The 21,353-nt window shown below is 40.0% G+C and overlaps 1 protein-coding gene across 1 annotated transcript in view; it reads left to right on the top strand.

Annotated features, from left to right (window-relative positions):
* Window positions 1-21,353, top strand: part of TRPC6 (transient receptor potential cation channel subfamily C member 6) — a 72,051-nt gene that overhangs the window by 43,392 nt on the left and 7,306 nt on the right. The window contains exons 5-10 of the mRNA XM_075548724.1: window positions 434-667; window positions 3,301-3,565; window positions 5,244-5,439; window positions 6,358-6,561; window positions 8,625-8,699; window positions 20,909-20,992. Of these exons, the coding sequence (XP_075404839.1) occupies window positions 434-667; window positions 3,301-3,565; window positions 5,244-5,439; window positions 6,358-6,561; window positions 8,625-8,699; window positions 20,909-20,992 (1,058 nt within the window). The remainder of the gene's footprint in view (window positions 1-433; window positions 668-3,300; window positions 3,566-5,243; window positions 5,440-6,357; window positions 6,562-8,624; window positions 8,700-20,908; window positions 20,993-21,353) is intronic.

Raw genomic sequence — 21,353 nt, 5'->3', positions numbered from 1 at the left:
ATTTTTTTTGTTTTTGTAGATGTATGCTTGATTATTATAAAAAATCCTACTACCCATTCTAATAGATGTCTTATATCAAGAATTAAGTGGTTAACAGATTAGCTATCGTTTTCAGGTGATAGATGACTTTTGTCAAATTGTTTTCAGAAAATGCACCGATGCTGACGGACTGTAGGGTTTATGAGGATGTGGGAATTACTTCTACAGTGATGCTTCAGTTGTCAAATGGCTCCAAATTGGAACTTTCTACGACTCAACAGCAAAGTTAGGTGTTTGTAACTTTGCCAATAGTTGAGCTGAAAGTCTGACTTGAAAAATCCTGTTTAGTTGAATATGGCATGCTACACTGAGCCCTTTCACATTTGTTATGTTTCATTGATGAACTAAGGCTAGATTGAAATTGAATTGGCATTTTAACCCCTTTCTGATACAGGAATGATATGGGCTGAATGTAAAGAAATCTGGACTCAAGGTCCCAAAGAATACTTGTTTGAATTATGGAATATGCTCGATTTTGGCATGCTAGCAATCTTTGCAGCATCGTTCATTGCAAGGTTCATGGCATTTTGGCATGCTTCCAAAGCTCAGAGCATCATTGATGCAAACGATACTTTGAAGGACTTGACAAAAGTGACATTGGGAGACAACGTGAAATACTACAATTTGGGTAAGTTTAAAGTGCACAGGCAATATAAGTTAATAAAGAATGCAGGATTTTCTTATAGATCAGATGTCTCAGTAATTTTATTTCTACCCCGTTTTTATCAATGTGTTTGTCACGACCAGCATCTTTGAAGTATTTGTATCTGAAAGAGAATGCTTTCTGCATCCTCCTTCTGTTTCTCTACTGGTTGGGAACCTCTCTTAATTATAAATATCCTCTCCTTTACCTCTTGGTTCAAATGACTGCCATTATATAGAAACCAATTATATGTATATACTGATTATATGTATATGTACATGTTTGTGTATATGTATATGATGCAGCGGTCATGCATTGAGAATGCTCCTCATGTTGGGCAGTGCATGGCTCCCTGTTCTGTGGCAAAAAGTCTGAGTTTTTAAATCCAGTAAACAGTGACAGAATCAGAAACAGCCCACTAGTAGTCAGCTATGAGTCAGCCTTGACTTGATGGCAGCGAGTTTTTGTTTCATTTATCTATCTATCTATTTATTGATATTATATATATGTCACACATACTTGTTTTTCCTCTTTCATTTTACACTGAGGTCCCATTTCCAAATAAGACATGCAGACCATGTGAAAGCAATGAATTGTTATTTGGGACTTTGTGAGGGCTTCCTAATGAGTAACAGTACTATCTGCATCCAGAATTTAGCTAGTTGAGAAGTAAAAAGTTCATATAGAGGCCAGATTCTCACCAGTGTCAGTGAGGTTCCGATTGGATGATGGGGCTCTGGGTCTATTAGCCAATAAGCTTATTAAAACCATGCCCTAGAATTAGGCAAACGAGAGATTCCACTGGATGGCAGTGGGAGTTGAGACTTTCTAATTTCTTGGCAGCAATGGGTGCAAACACAGGGATGGAAAGGAGCTGCACCTGGTTGGCCAGGTGAGGTTCCTCCACGCCTCTGTGCAGGACCACATGTCCAGTTATCCCACCTACTTTAAAATCAGATCGATCACTCCACTTCTCCAAGAGGGTCATGATTCAAATTCAACTCACTGCCATCAAGTCAATTATCACTCAGTGGGCCCCTGTAGGACAGAACAGAAGTCCTGCTTTGGGTTTCTGAGACTGGGAGTCTTTATGGGGTAGACTTTCCCCTCGTCTTTCTCCCAGGGAGCGAGTGGTGTGTTCGAACTTCTGACCTGGTGGTTAGAAGTCAATGTGTGCTTAGCCCACTCTGTCACATGGCTCCTTGAGAACATGGCTAAGGACCAGAAATAGGTTAAGTTATTTCTTGAGGGAAAATTTGTTCTCATGGAAACCTGGAGTGAGGAAAATATAATTTTTGGAATATTTATTTCAAACCTTCTGATAAGAAGTCAGTTAATGTTTAATTGGCACCTGTATGGGTTTGCTGGCATATTACATCAGAGTTACTATTTAACTACTAGTTGTAGGTATTTATTTTGTTGTTGGTTGGTGGTATGGGTACACATTGACTATGTACTCAGCTGCTAACTGAAAGGTCTGTAATTTGAATCCATAAACTGATTCAGGGAAGAACATATGACAGTCTGCTGACATAAAGATTTGTAGCCTAGGGAATCCTCTGGGGAAGTCCTAATCTGTCTTGAAGAGCTGCTATGAATAAAATTCAACTCGACATCATCCAAGAACAACTCACCTATCTGTCATCTATCTATTAAGAGTTCAGAGTTTCACTGAACATGTCGCAAAGGGGGTTTGATCAAAGAGACCAAAACCCATGTAATCACTGAACTTCTCAGATTCTTCTTCTTTTTGCTTCTACTTTCTTCTCTTCAGCTGGGGCTGCATTTTGATTGTAAAATTTTAATTTAACAAAAATATACAGAGTACAACATTTCAAGGCTATCTATTTATATCCACTCAAATGGGTATAAAAAGGAAACTGCTTTTGTCCATTTCTTATTATCCTTTCCTAATTCCATTTCTCAGGAAGGAAGCAAGCCCGCATTCGCCATCCTGCTTTCACTCTTACGGGCACAGCTTGACCTCTTTCTTCGTAATGGTTTCTTGATTGGCTTTCTGATGACCTAACATAACAACGTCCCCAAATTCTTGAGCGCATAATTGGTTCATTTTACGATAAAAATAGACCCGTTTTCATGACCAATAAAGGTTTTTTCTTTCTACTGTTATGTTTAAATAGCTGGAAGGAATCCCAGCGTTCCATGCTCGTTATAGTTCAATGTTAAATCGTGAAAGCTACCATGACAAAGGGCCAGGGGCCTTGTAAACACCAAACAGACATCGACTTAGTAAAATCTCATATAGGGGAGGTATCTCATTTTTAAAGATGGGAAAATGGATCTTGAAGAGGTTGAGTGATGTAATACGCACAAGTGCTCTCAGTTGGACTATAAAATTGGAATATTTCCAGTTATTTTTCTGAGTGTATCATTTGAGGTCATAACCATTATGCTATGTTCTTAAAGAAAACGCTCAGCCAACTACAAGGGGGAGGGGTGTCTTCTCCAAAAATTCAGAAGTTTGGATGTGTGTGACATGTAAGAAGCCTGAGACCTGATGTAATTATATTTCTTTCCTAAAAAATAATAATGATAAGTTAAATGGATCAGTAGTTTAAAGAAACTCATGAAAGCCCTTCTATTTCCTTTTTTCCTAGCCAGGATAAAGTGGGACCCTTCTGATCCTCAGATTATATCTGAAGGTCTTTATGCAATTGCTGTGGTGTTAAGTTTCTCCAGAATCGCTTACATTTTGCCAGCAAATGAAAGCTTTGGCCCTCTACAAATATCCCTTGGAAGGACAGTGAAAGACATCTTCAAGTTCATGGTGATATTTATCATGGTGTTCGTGGCCTTTATGATTGGAATGTTTAATCTCTACTCCTACTACCGTGGTGCAAAGCAAAATGAAGCCTTCACAACGTGAGTGCTCTCAGATGTTTCGATGATAGTGATTGCAAATCAATCAAATATTCATTTAACAGTGATCATGTGTACCCATAAAGGAGCCCTGGTGGTATAGTGGGGTACATGTTGGGCTGTGATCCCCTTGTTTGGCAGTTCGAAACCACCAGCAGCTCTGTGGCAGAAATGTTGGGTTTTGGCTCCCATAAATAGTTATGGACTCAGAAAACCACAGAGGGTCCCTAAGAGTTGGCATTGACTAAATGGCCATGAGTGAGCATATGTGCCCATAGGATAAGTGAGGTTTGGGTAAAGACTTACTATTTCTCGTTTCTATTAAGAAAAATGACAATTTTTAAATGACTTAAAAGAACTTTAAAACATCTCCTTAACATCAAATATTAATAGCATTTTTTAGAACTGGACCTTGGGTAAATATGTCACATGCATCATTGTATCTCTCCCATGTCACAAAAAGAGGAAACCGAAATGTAGAAGAGCTAAATCAGCAGTTCTCAACCCGTGGGTCGCGACCCCTTTGGGGGTCGAACAACCCTTTTACAGGGGTCTCCCGATTCATTACAGTAGCAAACTCGCAGTGATGAAGTAGCAAGGGAAATAATTTTATGGTTGGGGGTCACATCACTACAACATGAGGAACTGTATGAAAGGGGCATTAGGAAGGTTGAGACCCACTGAGCTAAATGATTTGCTGACCATGGCCTAGACGAAGAGTATGTGCCAGAGTGGGAGGTTTAAGTCCCGCCCCCTGTGTCCCCTGACGACTGGAGCCTTCTGCTGCACGGGCTCTGAGAACCGCCCCTCAATCTCATCACTGAGGAAAGCCAAGCTATCAGCAGTGACCTATGTTTACCAGGGCACGTCTGTTTATTATTAAAATGCTTGGAATGAATTACTTAAATTTCATTTCTTTCAAAGCCATTAAAAGTAGCAACTGCAACATAACTTGTGTTCTATATTTATCTAAAGTGCAGCCTGTCAAAGAAATGAAACCACTGCCAGGGTTAAAGTTATGCATGCTTAATTTGCTCAATAATTCTGGCCAAAGGATTGAAGTGCCTAACAACGCTGCATCAGTTAGATCATGGTAGCATTTCTATTTTTCTATGGTCATTGTTTTTAGACATAGACTTCCCTATGTGTCAGCTACAGGTGGAAGTATAGATGAGGGACCTCAGAAGTGGAGGCTGGAGAGCCCTTACACTTCCACTGTCTACACATCAGCTTTACCCTGCACACATGGGTCACCACGATGTGGAATCAATGAGAGAGCAGCTAACAGCAGCAAATGAGGGAAACTTTAAAGACTAAGATATTGCATTGTTTTATTAAGTAATATATTTAATACAGCCACTGCCAAAGTTAGGATTGACTTTAATATTATCTGTAACAATACAGTTATTATAAAAACTTGTATTAAATGCTTATTATATGTTCTTTGTTGAGACATTTAGGTCAAATGCATAAAATTATATTATCCTTGCAACAATCCAGAACAAATAGGTACATGATAATGTGCTCCTCTCACAGAGAAGACAACTGCGACTCAAATAAGTCAAGAAGTAGTCCAAGTATTTGTATATCTAGTAATTTTCAAATAAGTCAGCTTTATTATAGCACCATTGTAATTTATTTATACATTATTATTTCTCTTCTTTCTCTTGTTTTTCCCCAGAGTTGAAGAGAGTTTTAAAACGTTGTTCTGGGCGATCTTTGGACTTTCGGAAGTGAAATCAGTGGTCATTGACTATAATCACAAATTCATTGAAAACATAGGTTATGTTCTTTATGGAGTCTATAACGTTACAATGGTTATAGTTTTGCTAAATATGTTAATTGCAATGATCAACAGTTCATTCCAGGAAATTGAGGTATAGTAACAAAATAAACATCTCTGTGCATTTTTAATTATTCTAGGGATCAACTAAATGGGGGTGAAAATTGTCCTGCTTTCTGTCTTTTGTTCTTCCTGTTTCGTATATATATTTTTGACATATATTTTTATATACATAGTTTGCACATACATTTTGTATATATATTCTCCCATAGAACCGACTGTCAACAAGTTGATTCCAACTCATAGCAAACTTATATAGGGTTTACGAGGCTATAGATCTTTAAGGGAGCAGGTAGCCTCAACTTTCTTTTGTGGAGCAGCTGATGGGTTTGAACCACTGACCTGTGGTTATCTTTTCAATGCCTACCCAACAGCACAACAGTCACCTAAGTAGTTTTTATCCTTTGCTTCCAAATGCAGCACTGATGGAGTGTGCAAGGGCAGTAAGGCAGAAGAAGCAGAAATACTCAACATTTTTAAAGAAAAAATCTCTTGGAATATGATATCAGTATGAATTTTTATTTTATTATGGTTTTTAAAAAGCGATTGCTTACAAAATTCAGCTATTTACTAAGTTGTGTTGATCAGTGTTCAAAATTGCACTTTCTTCAGATTGACAGTGATATTCTAAATTTTTATCCCAGAGATTTTGGCCTGTGTCCCAAATTTATTGATAAGTGGCTTTTCTTAGAATGTAGGGAAAGTGCATCTATACCTTCTCTTTCTAAACGTGTACATTTTGAGATCTGTAGTCTTAGGTCTGGTAACATTTTAGAGAGTTTTAGGAAACTGTGAGTACAATATTGACATTTTGGAAAAGCCTTGGACTGGTCCTTGGGGCCTGAGCATGCTTCCTGGCCCTCATGCTTCCATCGAGCCACACAGTGCGAGAACCCTCTCAGTAGTTGTGTGTGTGCACCTCCCTGGTGATGCGTCTTGTGTAATTGTACAGGATGATGCCGATGTGGAGTGGAAATTTGCCAGGGCCAAACTTTGGTTTTCCTACTTTGAAGAGGGAAGAACATTACCCGTTCCCTTCAACTTGGTGCCAAGTCCAAAGTCCCTGTTTTACTTCTTACTGAAGTTTAAGAAATGGATTTCTGAACTGTTCCAGAACCATAAGAAAGGTTTCCAGGAAGACGCAGAGATGAACCAGGTAATTGACGCCATCATTTATATTTGTCAATGTTGTGTCTGCTTTAACTCCTGTGCCACCTCCCTTTGAAAAGAGGCACTGTGTGAGGGCTTGTCCATCTATTCTCAAATGCCAACGCCAACTTAGCACGGTCTTCATGCTGTGTCTGTTAAACACGAGCCCATTGGACATTTCCTATTATAAAGCACAGAACAAGAATTCAAGTGCAACGAAAGTATTTATTCTTATATCACATAGGGGTACGGGTGTCTGGAGTGGTACTGAAATAGCTAGCTATTTTAGACCTAGTGTTTGCTGTTACTACAACATGTCTCCTACTTGACCTTCAAATTATAAAGTCAGGCAAACATCAGTACCTGCTTATGATGCAGAGGAGTTAAGCAGATTCTTAAATATCATTTACACTGAAGCGTTCTAAAGTCTAAAGGTTTAAAGTCGCCTGTATTGTGCACATGCAATAGAGGAGAGAGCAAGGTTTTGAATAGTTTAAGAAAGAAAGACCGAGGGGCAGGAGCTGCACACGATAATCACTGGACATGTCAGACGTGATCAAGAGACCTGGTGCTTAGATGAGGCGAGGGGATGATGACAGTGTGCCCAGAAATGTGCAGAGCACAAGTGGAATGCTGAGTCTAACTGGGGGCTACAGGAGCCTGAGTGGCCCGGTGACTAAGCACTCTGTTGCTAACTGAAAGGTGGGTGGCTTGGACCGACCCAGTGGCTCTGCAGGAGAAAGAGCGGGTCACCTGCTTCCATAATGAATACGGAGTGCGGATCCCTTCGGAGAAGTCCTAGCCTGTCATGTGGTCATGATGAGTTGGAAGTGACTCAGTGGTGCCTCATGATGGCGACTCCATGAAAGGAACTCTGCTGGGCAAAACACTGCCATCGAGAAAATCATTGGGAAAAATAAGAAAGAAAATCATTCTAATACTAGATGCATTCAAAGAAGAGTCATGGTGCAGACAAATGTGAGCATGGTGTCCTATCGGGAACAATGGAGGGGGCTGGCCATTGCAGTGGATGATGGAAGATTAGAGAAGATGATGGATGTCTTTAGAAATCCTACCTCTGACTAGGGAATATGCCTGAGGGTTCCTCCAAGAGGAGGAGAGAGGATGGGCAAAACCACACTTCACTCCATTGTCGTTCTGTGGACGAAGGAACTTGTGAAAGAGCTGCTTCACACAGTGCTAGGCTGCATTAAGCAGCGGTGAGCCCCACATCATTGCAGGCCATCAGGCAAATGCTGCAGGCCTGGTGTCGGTGACTTGTAGGTCATCTTATCCTAGGCAAGCATTTGGACCTAATGATTGTAGGGTTTCCTTGTAATTCTAAGACTATCTTTCAAAACAGGGAAAATGAAAACCCAAACTTAAATTGCCATCGAATCATGTCATAGCGACCCTGCAGGACAAAGTCGAACTGCTCCTGTGGGTTTCCAAAACTGTGACTCTTTACGGCATGGAAAGCCCTGGGAGCTGGGTTCCCCTGTGGAGCACAGCTGGTGGTTTTGAACAGCTAGACTTGAGGTTCCAAGCCCAACATGTAACCCACTATGCCGTCAGGGCTCCTTAATAACAGAGAACCACATTCAAATTCTTGTTCCGTTTAACATTGATTCCTTAGACTCCTGAATGACTAATACATCTTTGAACATTTATTTCCTCAACTGAAATATGAGAATATTTATACTTACATCATTAACTAAAAATGTAAAAGTCCTTTGAGAATTTTTAAATTCTTTCTGAATGTTATTATTGCAAAGCTTATTTTATGTAGGGATTTTGTGACATATTCTATCTGTCGTCTTACTCTAGATGCATAACTTAAAGAGTAGCGAGTTGAGTGGTAACATGTTCCTTCAGGTCTCTGATTGTAACCAGGTGTGTAGTTGATGGCCAATTACCACTGCAACCTGAGAGGCTTCAGTATCTAGAGGAAACGTCCACAGAAAAGGACCCACATTTCTCATTAAAAGTTGCCGGGGATTGTGGAATGAAGAGAGAAATTCAGAAAACTGACTATGAAATTGTACTAATTTTCCTATCTATCTTTAAAAGAAAAATGAAGAGAAGAAATTTGGAATTTTAGGAAGTCACGAAGACCTTTCAAAATTATCCCTTGACAAAAGACAGGTAAGAGAGCATTTGAGAGCACGCGGTGATGCATGGCATCATATTTATCTCTCCAGGGAAAGGAGCAAATGCCCAGAAGCAATGCAAAGAAGTGGATAATCAGCACATTAAAGGATATTACTATTTTAACAAGTCTCAGTGACTCTGTAACTGAGAAGTAGTAATAATCATATGTCCAATAAACGAACAAAGGTATTATAGGCACATTTAAGACATATTAAAGCATATTGTGGGCTTTTATGGGTGACAGAGCATAAGAAAGGTGACATGAAAGAGGTAATAAAAGGGAGCCCGTTAAGGACGTGAAGGAAGGGATGATTAATCGAATCCTCTTCGACTGAGCCTTCTTACTTGCCAGTAACCCAGAAGCTGTCATAAGAGCACTTTGGGAATTTAAGGGTTCTTTTAATCAGCACAGTTCTGAAAGAACAGTGTATCCTAGAGATGGGTCACTCTTGAATTTGGAATTGTAAAACCTTCAATGATAAGGTATCTGCTTCCTTTCTCTCTCTCTCTCTCTCTCTCTCTCTCTCTCTCTCTCTCTCTCTCTCTCTCTCTCTGTCTCCTTTGGTAGTATGCACATAGTACGGATGTTAGACCTGTTATAGCTGAAGACCTACCAAATCAACAAAGCCCACTGCCTTTGAAGCAATTCCTATGCGTAGTGACCCTCCAGACGACACAGTTGAACTGGTCAATATGGTCTTTGACACTGTCACTCTGTACAGCAGAAGACAGCCTCACCTTAACTCTCTCGGGCAGCTGGTGGGTTTGAAACTCCTACTTGTGATTTGAGTCCCCAAACCTAAGAACAATTGTGAGATTGGTGCAGGACTGGGCAGTGTACTGTTCTATTGTACCTGGGGCTACTATGAGTTGGAACTGACATGACCCCCCCCCCCAACCACCACCCCTGCCAGCAGCTGTGGTGAGCAGACCCATGCTAGCAGCGCCACCAGGGCTCCTGACTAAAGAGAAGGGAGCAGTATACAACATAGGAGATCAAGATGCATCTGACAAAACCTGCATCGAGGGTTGTAAGAAGATAGTTGTGTTTTTCTCCCTCTCAATTAAAAATTGACCCAGAATTAGGCAATTCAGGCATCTTAATAGGGTAAACCCTTTGATTCTTCAGCCAAGATGGCAGTTTCACCTTGAGCTATTGCATCCATTTTTCAGGCATGGCAATGAAATAGGGCCAAAGAAAAAATGGAGCATGATAGACAAAATATTCATCACTCTGGGAGACAGCTCCCAACCATCTGTTTGTCTTTCATTGCCAGAGTTATGTTACATGGCCGCCTGTGGGAACAAAAACGTCCAAGAGAGAGGGTAATTCTAAAGGTCTATTTGATATGCATTCTCCCATTTTCGACTCCAAATAGTCTCGCCCCAAGTATATTAAGCATCTCCATCTTGAGTCAGAATTGAAGGTGAGATTTAGAGAGAGAAAACCCCTGGAACATGAGTCCTGGTGATCTTAGGAACCTAACAAGGAGAACTTGGGAATCTTAGGAAGCTGACAGGGAGAACTTGGGAATCTTAGGAAGCTGACAGGGAGAACTTGGGAATCTTAGGAAGCTCACAGGGAGAACTTGGGAATCTTAGGAAGCTGACAGGGAGAACTTGGGAATCTTAGGAAGCTCACAGGGAGAACTTGGGAATCTTAGGAAGCTCACAGGGAGAACTTGGGAATCGTAGGAAGCTCACAGGGAGAACTTGGGAATCGTAGGAAGCTCACAGGGAGAACTTGGGAATCTTAGGAAACTGACAGGGAGAACTCGGTGATCTTAGGAACCTGACAGGGAGAACTTACAAGCACAATGTTCCAAGTAGAAAGGGCTACAGTGAGAAGTAGTCTGGACACCAGGCTGCATGATGTCTATGAAGCCTACTGCAGCCCGGTCTCACAACAATGTTCAACAGTGGGCTAGAGTCAAACTAGTGGAAGGGTGGGGTAAATAATCCTTGGCTTTCCAACACAGTTATCATACAACTCTTGTTGAGCATTGGCAGAGTCTACTATTCAAGCAATCCAGTGTCAGGCCATTTTCTCTAGAGAAACAAAACTAGTGAAACCTATATATGTTTATGTGTGTTTGTGTGTATACATATATCTCATATCTATACATATGTGTACATGTATGTGTGTGTATGAGAGAGAGAGATTTATACCAATGGAATGGTTCACACAATTGTGAATTCCAATTTCATGCGTCAGACGTTAGGATGAGGGCTTCTCCTGACTCATGTAAGTGCAGGACTGTTAAACCCAAGAACGGCAGCAAGACAACATGCTTCTGGCTGCAGAAGTAATTGAACTCAAGGTCGGCAGGAAAGATGGCAGGCTCCTGAAGATTCTCAGGATTAGCAGGCTGTTGGCTTAAGTTAAAAAATTGGAGGACAAGAAGCCAGATGCAAAATCTAGACTCAGCAAACAGCAAGCAAGCTTTTCCTCAGCATCTACTTATGTAGAAAGCGGGCCATAGCCTATAGGAGACATCATTATGTGTGGTTACTAGGTCTTAACTGCCAAACCTCTGAGAATCCTGACGCAACCAAATAGGCACAAAATCTGAACTACAACACCCTGTATTATTATTATTATTATTATTATTATTTTCATATTTAAGGGGGCCTGCATGCTCTGGTTCACCAAAGTATTTACCATATCATCTTACACTGAAACGGCTTAGGTTACTAGTTTAGATTCTGAAGATATTTGGGTTTGTAATTTATGCTACAAAATGAACTTAGATTACATTTTTAAATTCCATGGGCAAGAGAAATTTATTAAAGTAAATTAACCCATACAACAGCTACAAAGTTGATTTTACTAGAAAGGATAAGGTAAGTCTAATGCAAGAGTTAACAAATTACAAACACACAGGCCTTTTGATTCTCAACTTTTTTTTTGGATGGTCTAAGAAGTTAAAAGTTTTTGTTTTGTTTTTTCACTTTTCTTCAAAAATATTGTGCGCTCTACCACCAAGCTAAAGGTTAGCGGTTTACCGCCACCTTGTGGCACTGCAGAAGGACCGCAAGACCATCTGTACAGAGAATAGCTAAGAAAACCCAGTGGGGTTCTGTAACACATGGAGTCAGTCACCCTGAGTTGGAATTGACTGGATAGCAGCAATCTAGATTTTAAAAACCAAAATAGGGAAAAGGAAAATGATACAACCGAGACCATGTACGGTCCACAGAACTTAAAATATCTGACTCTTCCTGGGAAGCCAGCCCTGCCCTAATGCAGAGTGAGTAGAGCATCACTTAGAAAGCTCAGGGAAATTAAACCTCACTATTTTCTAAGCAAATTTTGTGAATAGTAATGCATATCTCTGTGCTTAACACTCTTTTCTTAAAAAAAGAAAGAAAAAGAAAATTTTTTGTTGTGAATTAGGTGAAATTTTAGAAATTTGATCACCATTTTTGCATTCAACAATTTATCAAGCCTCACAATGTATTTCCCTGTTTCCATTATTCTTACCTCTCCATTTGTCTTTTGTTGGATATTGTCTTCTACTTCAAACATGAACACTGGCTACCTTCCTGCTTAGCACATGGTGAGGAAATAAGGACTTACTGTTTCTGTTGTTGTTATCAGGGAACAGGAAAAGTGACTATAGCGACACATATTTTGGCCGTGATACCAAGCCAGGGAGGAGAGAAAAGCCATGGCCTAAAGCCGTAGTGCAAATGAAAGGATGGATGGATCCAGCGGGCGGGAGGAGAAAGGAAATAAATCACTTCATGATGGGAGGCTGACGAGTAACAGTAATGGACATCAAAGAGCCCCCACAGAGTCAGGGATTAAACACTGAGCTGGTAGCAAAAACGTTAGCAGTTCAAATGAGAAGACTACCTGTGTCTGCAAGGCTACAGGCATTGAAACCCGATGGGTAATCTTGGCTCGGACACAAATGGGGTTGCCAAGGTTTGGCAGCAACTCAACAGCTACTTTTGTTTTACAGTTTTATTGGCACTTCTTCCACATATCACCCAATCCAGTAGTTTAACCTTGGTGAGGAGAGTTGCATCACCATTTCCAAGTCAACTGGAGCACCTCTTCTTCTTCCTTGTACTCATTATTAGTGTTATTATTAACACTAATTAATTATTATTATTAGTGTTATTATTAGTTATTATTACCTGTGGGGAAAATATACACAAAATATTTTTCCAATTCAATACATGTACATGTATGTTTCAGTGCCATTGATCATACTATGTCATGAAACCATTATTGATATACTTTGCCAAATTATTCCACCCCCAGGAACATAAACTTACTGCTCCCTAAGCAGCAACTCTCCCTCCTTCACCAATGGTAGACAGTTGATCAACTTTGCTTTATTTTTTATAGTAATTTTCTTGATATAAAATTCATACATCATATACTCCCATTGTTAAATCATTTTCAAGAAGGGTGATATATCCATCCTCACAATCAGGTCTAGTGTTCCTGCTCCTCTCCTGCATTCATTGCTTACTCCTCCATTCCCCTAACTCTCCCCACCCCCAACCTGGATAAACCCTCGCTGGGTTATTGTATCTATTCATCTGTGCTGTCTATGTTTCATAAACTTGGAAACCTAGCATAAACAATAAAAATCAAAATAAAGCAGAAAGAATAAAGTAATAATAATATAAGGATTAAAATAAAAGGGTAAAAAGACCAAGAACAATATTAAAATAATAGAAAAGAAATTTCTGTAGTGGAACAACCTAGATCAAATTTAGATTGGGTCAAGAGGAAAGTCAACTGGCCAGCCAGCATATTTATACTGTTGTTTGATCCATAATAATTAAGCTTACAATAGTCTCTAATAGTAAAGCTGTTAGAGTCCCTCACCTGTGGCCAGAGGGGATCTGCTAGAGCCTTAATCTGAGTAGACCTTCTGCAGATGGCTTTTGGGTTCCCACTGTCTTCCATAGCCTTCCACAATTTGGGTGTTCACCACTTAAGCTCTGATACCCTTTCCCTTCATCAGAGTTGGATTTTGTTATTGTCCTCTTTGGATCACACAGGCTGGTGTGTGTCTTCCGTGTGAAGTTAGTTGAAACCTCACTGAGATGGCTGCTTGTTTGAATATAAGCCTTTAAGACCCCAGAGACTATTCCAATTGATAACTGGACACCATCTGCTTTCTTCACCACACTTTGCTGGAGCACCCTTATATTAAGTGATCTCTTTTTTAAGGCGAGTATTGAGCAGAGCTATTTTATAAGAACTAGAAATTTTTGGATTGGGGACAGAATTAAGTGTGATCCAGTATCCATCTGCTTGTCCATGGGTTATGAACGACTCTGGTTGACGTTGGGGATCAAAGTACGACAAAAACAAGAACAACAAACAAAGACAGAAACAAAATGTAAAAACAAAAAACAATACAAACCCAAAAGAAAAACATTGTCTATCATCCCCTGTGGCATAGGTGGTTTCGTTGATAACATCAATAATTTATCCAGTGTCATGGAGGTTCAGGTACTCATCCGATATGAGTTTATGTTAGAATAGTCCAACTTCGAGCTGTAACCCAAGAGGTGCTGCTTTGCATGGATTGATTTCTTAATTGATTGGGCTCTTTTTACATTCAGCACAGGGATTGGTGCTAGGGGAAGTTTTCCTGTGTTATTTCTTACAATGGCAAATCCTTACCTATCAGATCAATACCTGTCATATTAATGAAAGTGACCCATGTAGGTACTAAATATATGGTGAATCTGGGTCCCCTTTAAGTGGATGTCCATTAAACCCGGAGTCCCAACCAAGGTCCAATGACTGCCCTTTCCACAGTCTTGGAGTGGCCATCTTTAGCGTCCTCTGCCATCGGGGAGCTGCAGTCCTAAGTCCAAGGGCTCCAGGTAGTTGGGGTAGGACCTAGTTCCTTCATTCAGGTTCCCTGTCGAGCACTTCTGGTGTCGCCCTTTGAGAAGGCCATATTCCCTGTAAGACCAGAATCTAAGGTCAACCTGTTCTCAGTCCATGGTGTGGCTCACCAAGGGTTGGGTAGAAAATTACTCAAGGTGTCTATCTAGGACTTTAAACCAATTTTGTTCTCACCTTAGGTTCCTTAGAGTTATTATTTAGTAACCATTCCCAATGTGAGGTTGCGCCTCCCCATTTATCCGCAAGATGCTGCCCTTCCTGGTTTTAACTTGATTTTCCTGTAAAAGGGTGTCATCTCATTTCTGGGGAGGGCCGGTTGATAGGTCAACGGTCTCATTGTTGGATAACAAGTGGGTGGTCTTCTCCCTGTTGCCCCTTCTTGAAGGAGAGACTCCAACCGATGTGAGTTCTCCTCCTTCAAGGTGGTTTTTCTGAAGTGTTCATTAGGACTCAGGTTGGAGGCAAGCTTTCTGCCCCCTTTCAATACCATTTTTTTATGGAAATGAATAATGCCCAAATAAATGTCAGAAGTAATGCTTAATGAGCATTTTCTATTGGAGCAATACACACATTTTCCAAATATGAACTTAGTCACATTGTTGGCCCTCTTAAGTCTCTATTTCCTCCTTTATAATTATTACAACCTCAAAATATTGGTGAATGAATTAAATTAAATTAAACGCCTAGCAGGACAGGAGCATAGAAAAGTTTGTGGAAAAATTCTATTATCTTTTAAGATAATTTCCAATCATTCATTTAGCATCTGAGTGCATTCACTGTTTGCACCAACCAATGATTCCAATGTGTAATTAAATAATAAGAGCAGAAAATGTATGAGTAATATCATCTGTATTGCAAGTTTAATTGTGTTTCCATGTACTTCCATTGCAATGCTTAATTGAAGGAAAAGAATGGAGTTTCAGCTAACAATATTATGACTACAAAAATACATTATTAAACTGATAAATATACATATATTAAATGAGCACTATATACTAATTATGCCCATAAGAGTTTTATTATTTCAATTATTGACATTTTTTCTTACAGATAAGAGATTAAGAAGGATTAGTCTTAAGAATAACAATTTTCATGTGCAAAACCTAAATGCACATGCTATTACATATAACCATGGGTTGGTGTATACAAACAGCAGATTATTAATTGGATAATTAAAGTAGAGGCTCCTTCCCTTTCTATTCACTTCCTAATTCTGTTTTACAAGATATCTAATACAATAAAAACTTCCTATAATTTTTCCATAATATGTGAATATATTAAATTCAGCGACTTTGGTCAAAATGTACTGAATTCTTTCCTTTCTAAGACTTTACATTGGAAACTGACACAGTAAGAGCAATGCAGATTAGGACCCCCTCTCATCTTGCCACAGGAAAGTGAGTTATGTCTCTGAACCTCAGTTTCCTGCTCTATAAAATACCCATTTTAATAAAATCGATTCCAACTCACAGTGACTCAAAGAACAGAGTGAAAAAGGTGGAAAGATGGTCATAATCCACTAAGAAAAACTCTCCTGGTATGATCTTCCTTACCGAATTCAGATCCCCCCATTCTTTCATACAGTCCGTGTCTAAGATGATACGGTTTGTATTTCACTCAGACCTTCTCTGGACGTTCTTGATGGTTTAAATGCTTTAAGTGCACAAGCGCAGCCCCCACGTCTGCTCCAGGTACGCTATAAAAATGAGTCATGTTAGTTCAATGAGCCGTTAGAAAAATGCTCCTTGAATCAAAGGCAGTCGCCATCTTCATGACTTTGACCACAACACTGAAGGTCACCGTGGATGCTGCATGAGCTTTCAGATACACAGTTGAAAAGGGTAGCTTACATTAAAAGTGATTTCTACCATGTTTTATTAAACGTGTATATCTGAAAATTATGAATGATTAACCACTCTGTTCATATGCCTTCAAATTGTTCGCTTCGAGACCACGTTCGGCAGAGTGGGTGAATGTGACTCACAGACACGCTATCTTAGCATCTTCAGTCAGTTCTACTCTGAATTGCATGAAGTAAGCCGATTTTTAAAAAATCAATTATTGTTCCAAGAACTACACCTTTTAGTCCTCAATTAGGACCAATGTTATTTTGAAAAGATAATCTTTGAGAACCAAAGCTTCCTTTGTTAGGATGAATTGTACAATCTGATCCTAATGAATTTTCAAGTGAAAATAACTAAGCACATGGAGACATTTTACTGACATTTTCAGAGAAAGGTGAAAAAAAGAGAAATAGCTACACGAGAAAAGGTACCTAAACAATATTTTGAAAACTGTATATTGTTTTATGTCATATTTCACCTATTGTTGGAACTCATGTTTATGCTCCCCACCAAGGAACCAAAATCTAGCCAGTGCCTTACGTAGTGGGGGTACTCAATAAATACTTGTTAAGTGGAATAAGGGGTACTTTAACGAGCTGCCTTCATGCAGCACGTGACCATTTAAAGTAAAATAAGACTTTTCATTGGGCTGCATTGAGAGATTTAGGATGGATGGTTGTGCACCAGAAGTCAGTTCAGGGTCAGCCAAGCACCGTCCCATAGGGCTTCCTACTCTGTAATGGATGAGAGCAAATCACCAAGCCTTTGTTTCTGCTTAGCCCAAAGTGGGTTCACACTACCAGAATGGTAAATAATGGATTTGTCTTTTAATGTACTGCAAGCAACAGTTTATCTTCCCATACTGCTACTTTAATGACAAAATTCCTGCTATGTTCTCTACACTTTTTTTTTTCAATCCAAACTGGAATCTAACTTCCTGCCATCAAGTCAATGCTGACTCACAGGACAGGGTTGAACTGTCCACTGTGACTTCTGACACTGTAACGCTTTACTAACTTAGAAAGCCCCATCTTTCTCCTGTTTCAATCTAAAGCGCTCACATATTTAAGAGCTGTCACCCTCTTGATGTGGAATCATAAAATCCAAGGAAGAAATCAAATGTTTGCCAAAGCTGGTTCAATTAATCAGGTGGTGGTGAAGTTTTAAACTTGGGACATGGGCGCCTCCTTACAGATCCCGCTGGGCTCCCTGTAATGTCTTCTCTTGCAATTGTACCTAATGCCAGTGTGAGCTTTCCCCTGAATTCACCGGGGAATGGGGCGATTCAGCTTTAGCTTCTTGGCCTGTAATCTCAGGATCCTGAAAGTCTCATGAGAAGACACTGCAAAAACGCAAGGGGACCATACAGGAGGATGGAGAAAGGGGCCATTATTATGGATGGTTTTCAACTCCCCGAATATTATCCAAGGTTTCAAATAAGATAATGAAAAAGCATCAAATAGAGGCAAAAGCTTTTAATAATCTACCACTCTCGTTAATTTGGAATAACTTTAACTATCAAGAAGAATTGACCTCCAAGTGGTCAATTCCATTTGTCAAAGAAAGATTCCATGTTTAGGGACTGGAGATGTGATTTGGGAGGGAATTAATGATACACTCAGCATTTGTACCACACATACCAGATTCCTTTATGCTGCATACGGACACATTTCCTCTCCTCCTCCTCCTCTTCCTGTATTCTTTCATACACACTGTACAGTTTGAGAAGGTTCAATTCTCTGCATCCGTGGAAATGAAGGTCATTTCTAGGTGCTTATACCTTAGTCTATAGACCATTTTCTGCCAGACAGTATCTTGAAAGTGTGAAAGAGAGCAGGGCCCCTGGTTACACCACTAACTTGTTTTTCAAGGCATTTTGTTGGTGTTACTTGAGCAATGGAGAAGTAGAATAAGACCAAGGATGCTTCATCCTTTGTTTCTTAGGCTCCATGAATTGCCAGGTCAATTAATCTCAGAGGAACCAACAGACAAGCTTCTTGAATACAATGTTTACACAAAGAGCCGCCTATTTTTATAACTATTGTATGGGCTTAAACAGTTGCAGGAGTATCACATGGTTAGATATTGCTAAGATTTCTGAGCATGCATAAACAGTAATTTTTGAACCTGGTTATCATTCTATTTGGCATATTTTATTTCACAATAATCCCCAAACACAAAACCCATTTAATGATATCACTGTTATGTGGGTGAAGAACTTTTAAAATTAAGAGTGCAGGTATAGTCCATAATAAGAAGTATCAGACTGTCATGGACATGGAATTTAAATAAAACAGCAGAAAAGAGAAACAATGAACGTGTAGGCATATTCTCTCCCGCTCCTCAAACTATTCTGACAGTAGCCTACATGTCTTCACACATCAACCTTGACTTTCCCTTCATTAAATTCTCTCCAGTCTCACCAGAATATCCTTACAAATATAAATCATCAAATACCTCCCTTGTTTATAACTCTTGCATGAATTCTTAACAGTCTACAAAAGTCTCAATGGGCCTCCTTATTTTTTTTAATTATTTTTCCCTTAAAACAATCAGATAATTCTCCGATACCTCCCCTTACTATCTCGGCACTGACTACATTGAATCTTAAACTACTTTGTCTTCTGTACTGTCCTGTTCATGTAGAATCTTCTCTCCCCAACCCTCACTATCTAACTGTATTTTACTCATCTTTCATGTCTCTAATAAAACGTAACTTACTCAGAAGTTGTACTCAGGGACCATTGCCATTCCTCTTTATGGTTTCTAAGAATTTTTGTCATTTTATTTCTTGTCTATTTTCATTTGATGAATTATGTCTTCGTTGTAGAGTTTCAAGTGGTGTATGGATTTATCAGGCTACAGGTGTGTTCTCATGAAGCCAATCTGTGGCCTTCAGAGTTTGCTGCCTCCGTGTCTTTTAATTCTGGTCAGCAGTTCAAGACCTCCAACCGCTCCTTGAGAAAAAGATGGAGGGAGGGCATTCTACTTGCCTAGAGGGTTACAATCTAGGGCACCCCAAGAGCAGTTTAGGTCCGTCTTTTAAGATCGCTATGAGTCAGCATCAGCTCAACGGCAATGACTTTGGCTTTTGTGTGTTAGTAGGTTCCCTTTACCATTTCTCACAGCTAGATCGCTCTTGTCACATGACCTCTCAATAATTGTAATCGCTAACTACCTTTCCCTCTAACTATAGGCCCTCATAGTTTCCCATGATAAGGTTCATTACTCTTTTATAATTAATTCCTTACCCAGCTATAGTTACTAATTGTCCCTCCTGGTATACTCCATATGTAAGCTCATGATCAAATACCCCACTTTGGGAAAAAGCTGAATAGAATTTCAAATCCTCATAAAATCCAGATTTTCTGAAGCCATTGAGCCTCAAAAAGTTTAGCTCTGAGATAATCATTAAACCTTGTATCATTAGACCTTACACCAAAAGTACTCTTTCAGGTCTTCTTTAATGTAGAAAGCAGCCTAGCTTGATTCAAGGAGTATCTATATATCATCTGTGATGAACTTTGGGTGCAGTGTTAAAGCAGCTCTTCGGATGGAAGTTGTGCTACCCAATTAAATGTATTCTAGAGGCCTTTGTGGGCTCTCTGGGTGGCTTCAATGATTAGATTCTTGACTAGTCATCAGAAGGTTGGTGGTTTGAACCCCCTCAAAGGCACCTCAGAAAATAGACCTGGAGGTCTGCTTCTGAAGTGCCCCGCCTTGGAAGAGGCTGGAGCAGTTATGCTGTGCACACATAGGGGGCGCCAGGACTCGGAGTCAGCTCCACAGCAACAGAAGCATTTGCACCCACAGTTGGAACGGTTCTGTTTTGCTCCTGTTTTCCTACTCGGTTCTCCAGAAAGCTAATTTCCCCCCTTAGAAAAAGGATTTTAATATCCCTTTAGATTTGTTAGCACACGGTGTTGCTACTTTTATTGAAGGTGGCTTTCGTTCTTTCAGGCATATATATTAGGTGGATAGGGCTGTCGAAACAGAATCTTATACAGATCTAAAAGCCACATGGATCATTTAGGGAACGATTGGCACCTCAATTCTCTCATCACAGAGTCTTCTCCTGGTTCTCGGTTATACTTCCCGCACACCCTACTGCAGGTGTGGGTGTCTGCCTCACAGGTCCCAGCGCTTTGGGCCTTCCTTCACAGTATCTCTCCTCATCTCACTGCTTCCCTCTCTTATGGGACAAGTATCACTTTCATGCTAGCAAGATGCGAGGTCACAAAATCTGAGACACCTTAGCCAATTTCTAATGGCCTTTAGGATATTGAACACACCTGCGGTGCCATTCACTTGACAGGATGCTAAGCAAGTGCAGCAGATGTGGTAGTAAATGTACACACACACACACATCTATTTATTTGTTCTGACTGTCCTACTGTCATGCTAGTCAATGAGCACATTATTTCAAATGAAGAGTAATTAACAATTGATCCCTGATTGTTCTTCAATTACAGCTTGGTCAGAGTAAGGAATCTAGTGTAAGGAGCTCAGAAGATTTCCAGTTAAATAATTTCGATAATTCTCCAAGACAATATCAGGTAAGCATGGCATGGAAAAAATAAGGCTATCTATTTATAGTTTTTACCTTCTCAAATTGTGCGATTCTTAAAATAAATTTGTAGAATTTTTCTGTGTCTCAACATTATTTTCAATCACTAAGTATTTACTGAGCGGAGAGCGCATGTGCGGGTCTCTGATGGCGCAGAAGACACAGCAGTAAAGAAACCCAGGTCCTGGCAACATGGAGCCCACGGGAAACGTGCGTGCTCGTTGTAAAACGTCCCACCCCGCAGAAACAGCGTGAAGAAACGAATTAAATGACCTCACGCCTCACCACTGAGAAATGAAAGTGGTTACTTTTGGTCGATTATGTGGTTGCGCATACGAATGGAAAGAACC

The sequence above is a fragment of the Tenrec ecaudatus genome, chromosome 4 (assembly GCF_050624435.1).
Source record: "Tenrec ecaudatus isolate mTenEca1 chromosome 4, mTenEca1.hap1, whole genome shotgun sequence".
Taxonomy (NCBI): domain Eukaryota; kingdom Metazoa; phylum Chordata; class Mammalia; order Afrosoricida; family Tenrecidae; genus Tenrec; species Tenrec ecaudatus.
This window is presented reverse-complemented; position numbering and strand designations above follow the sequence as displayed.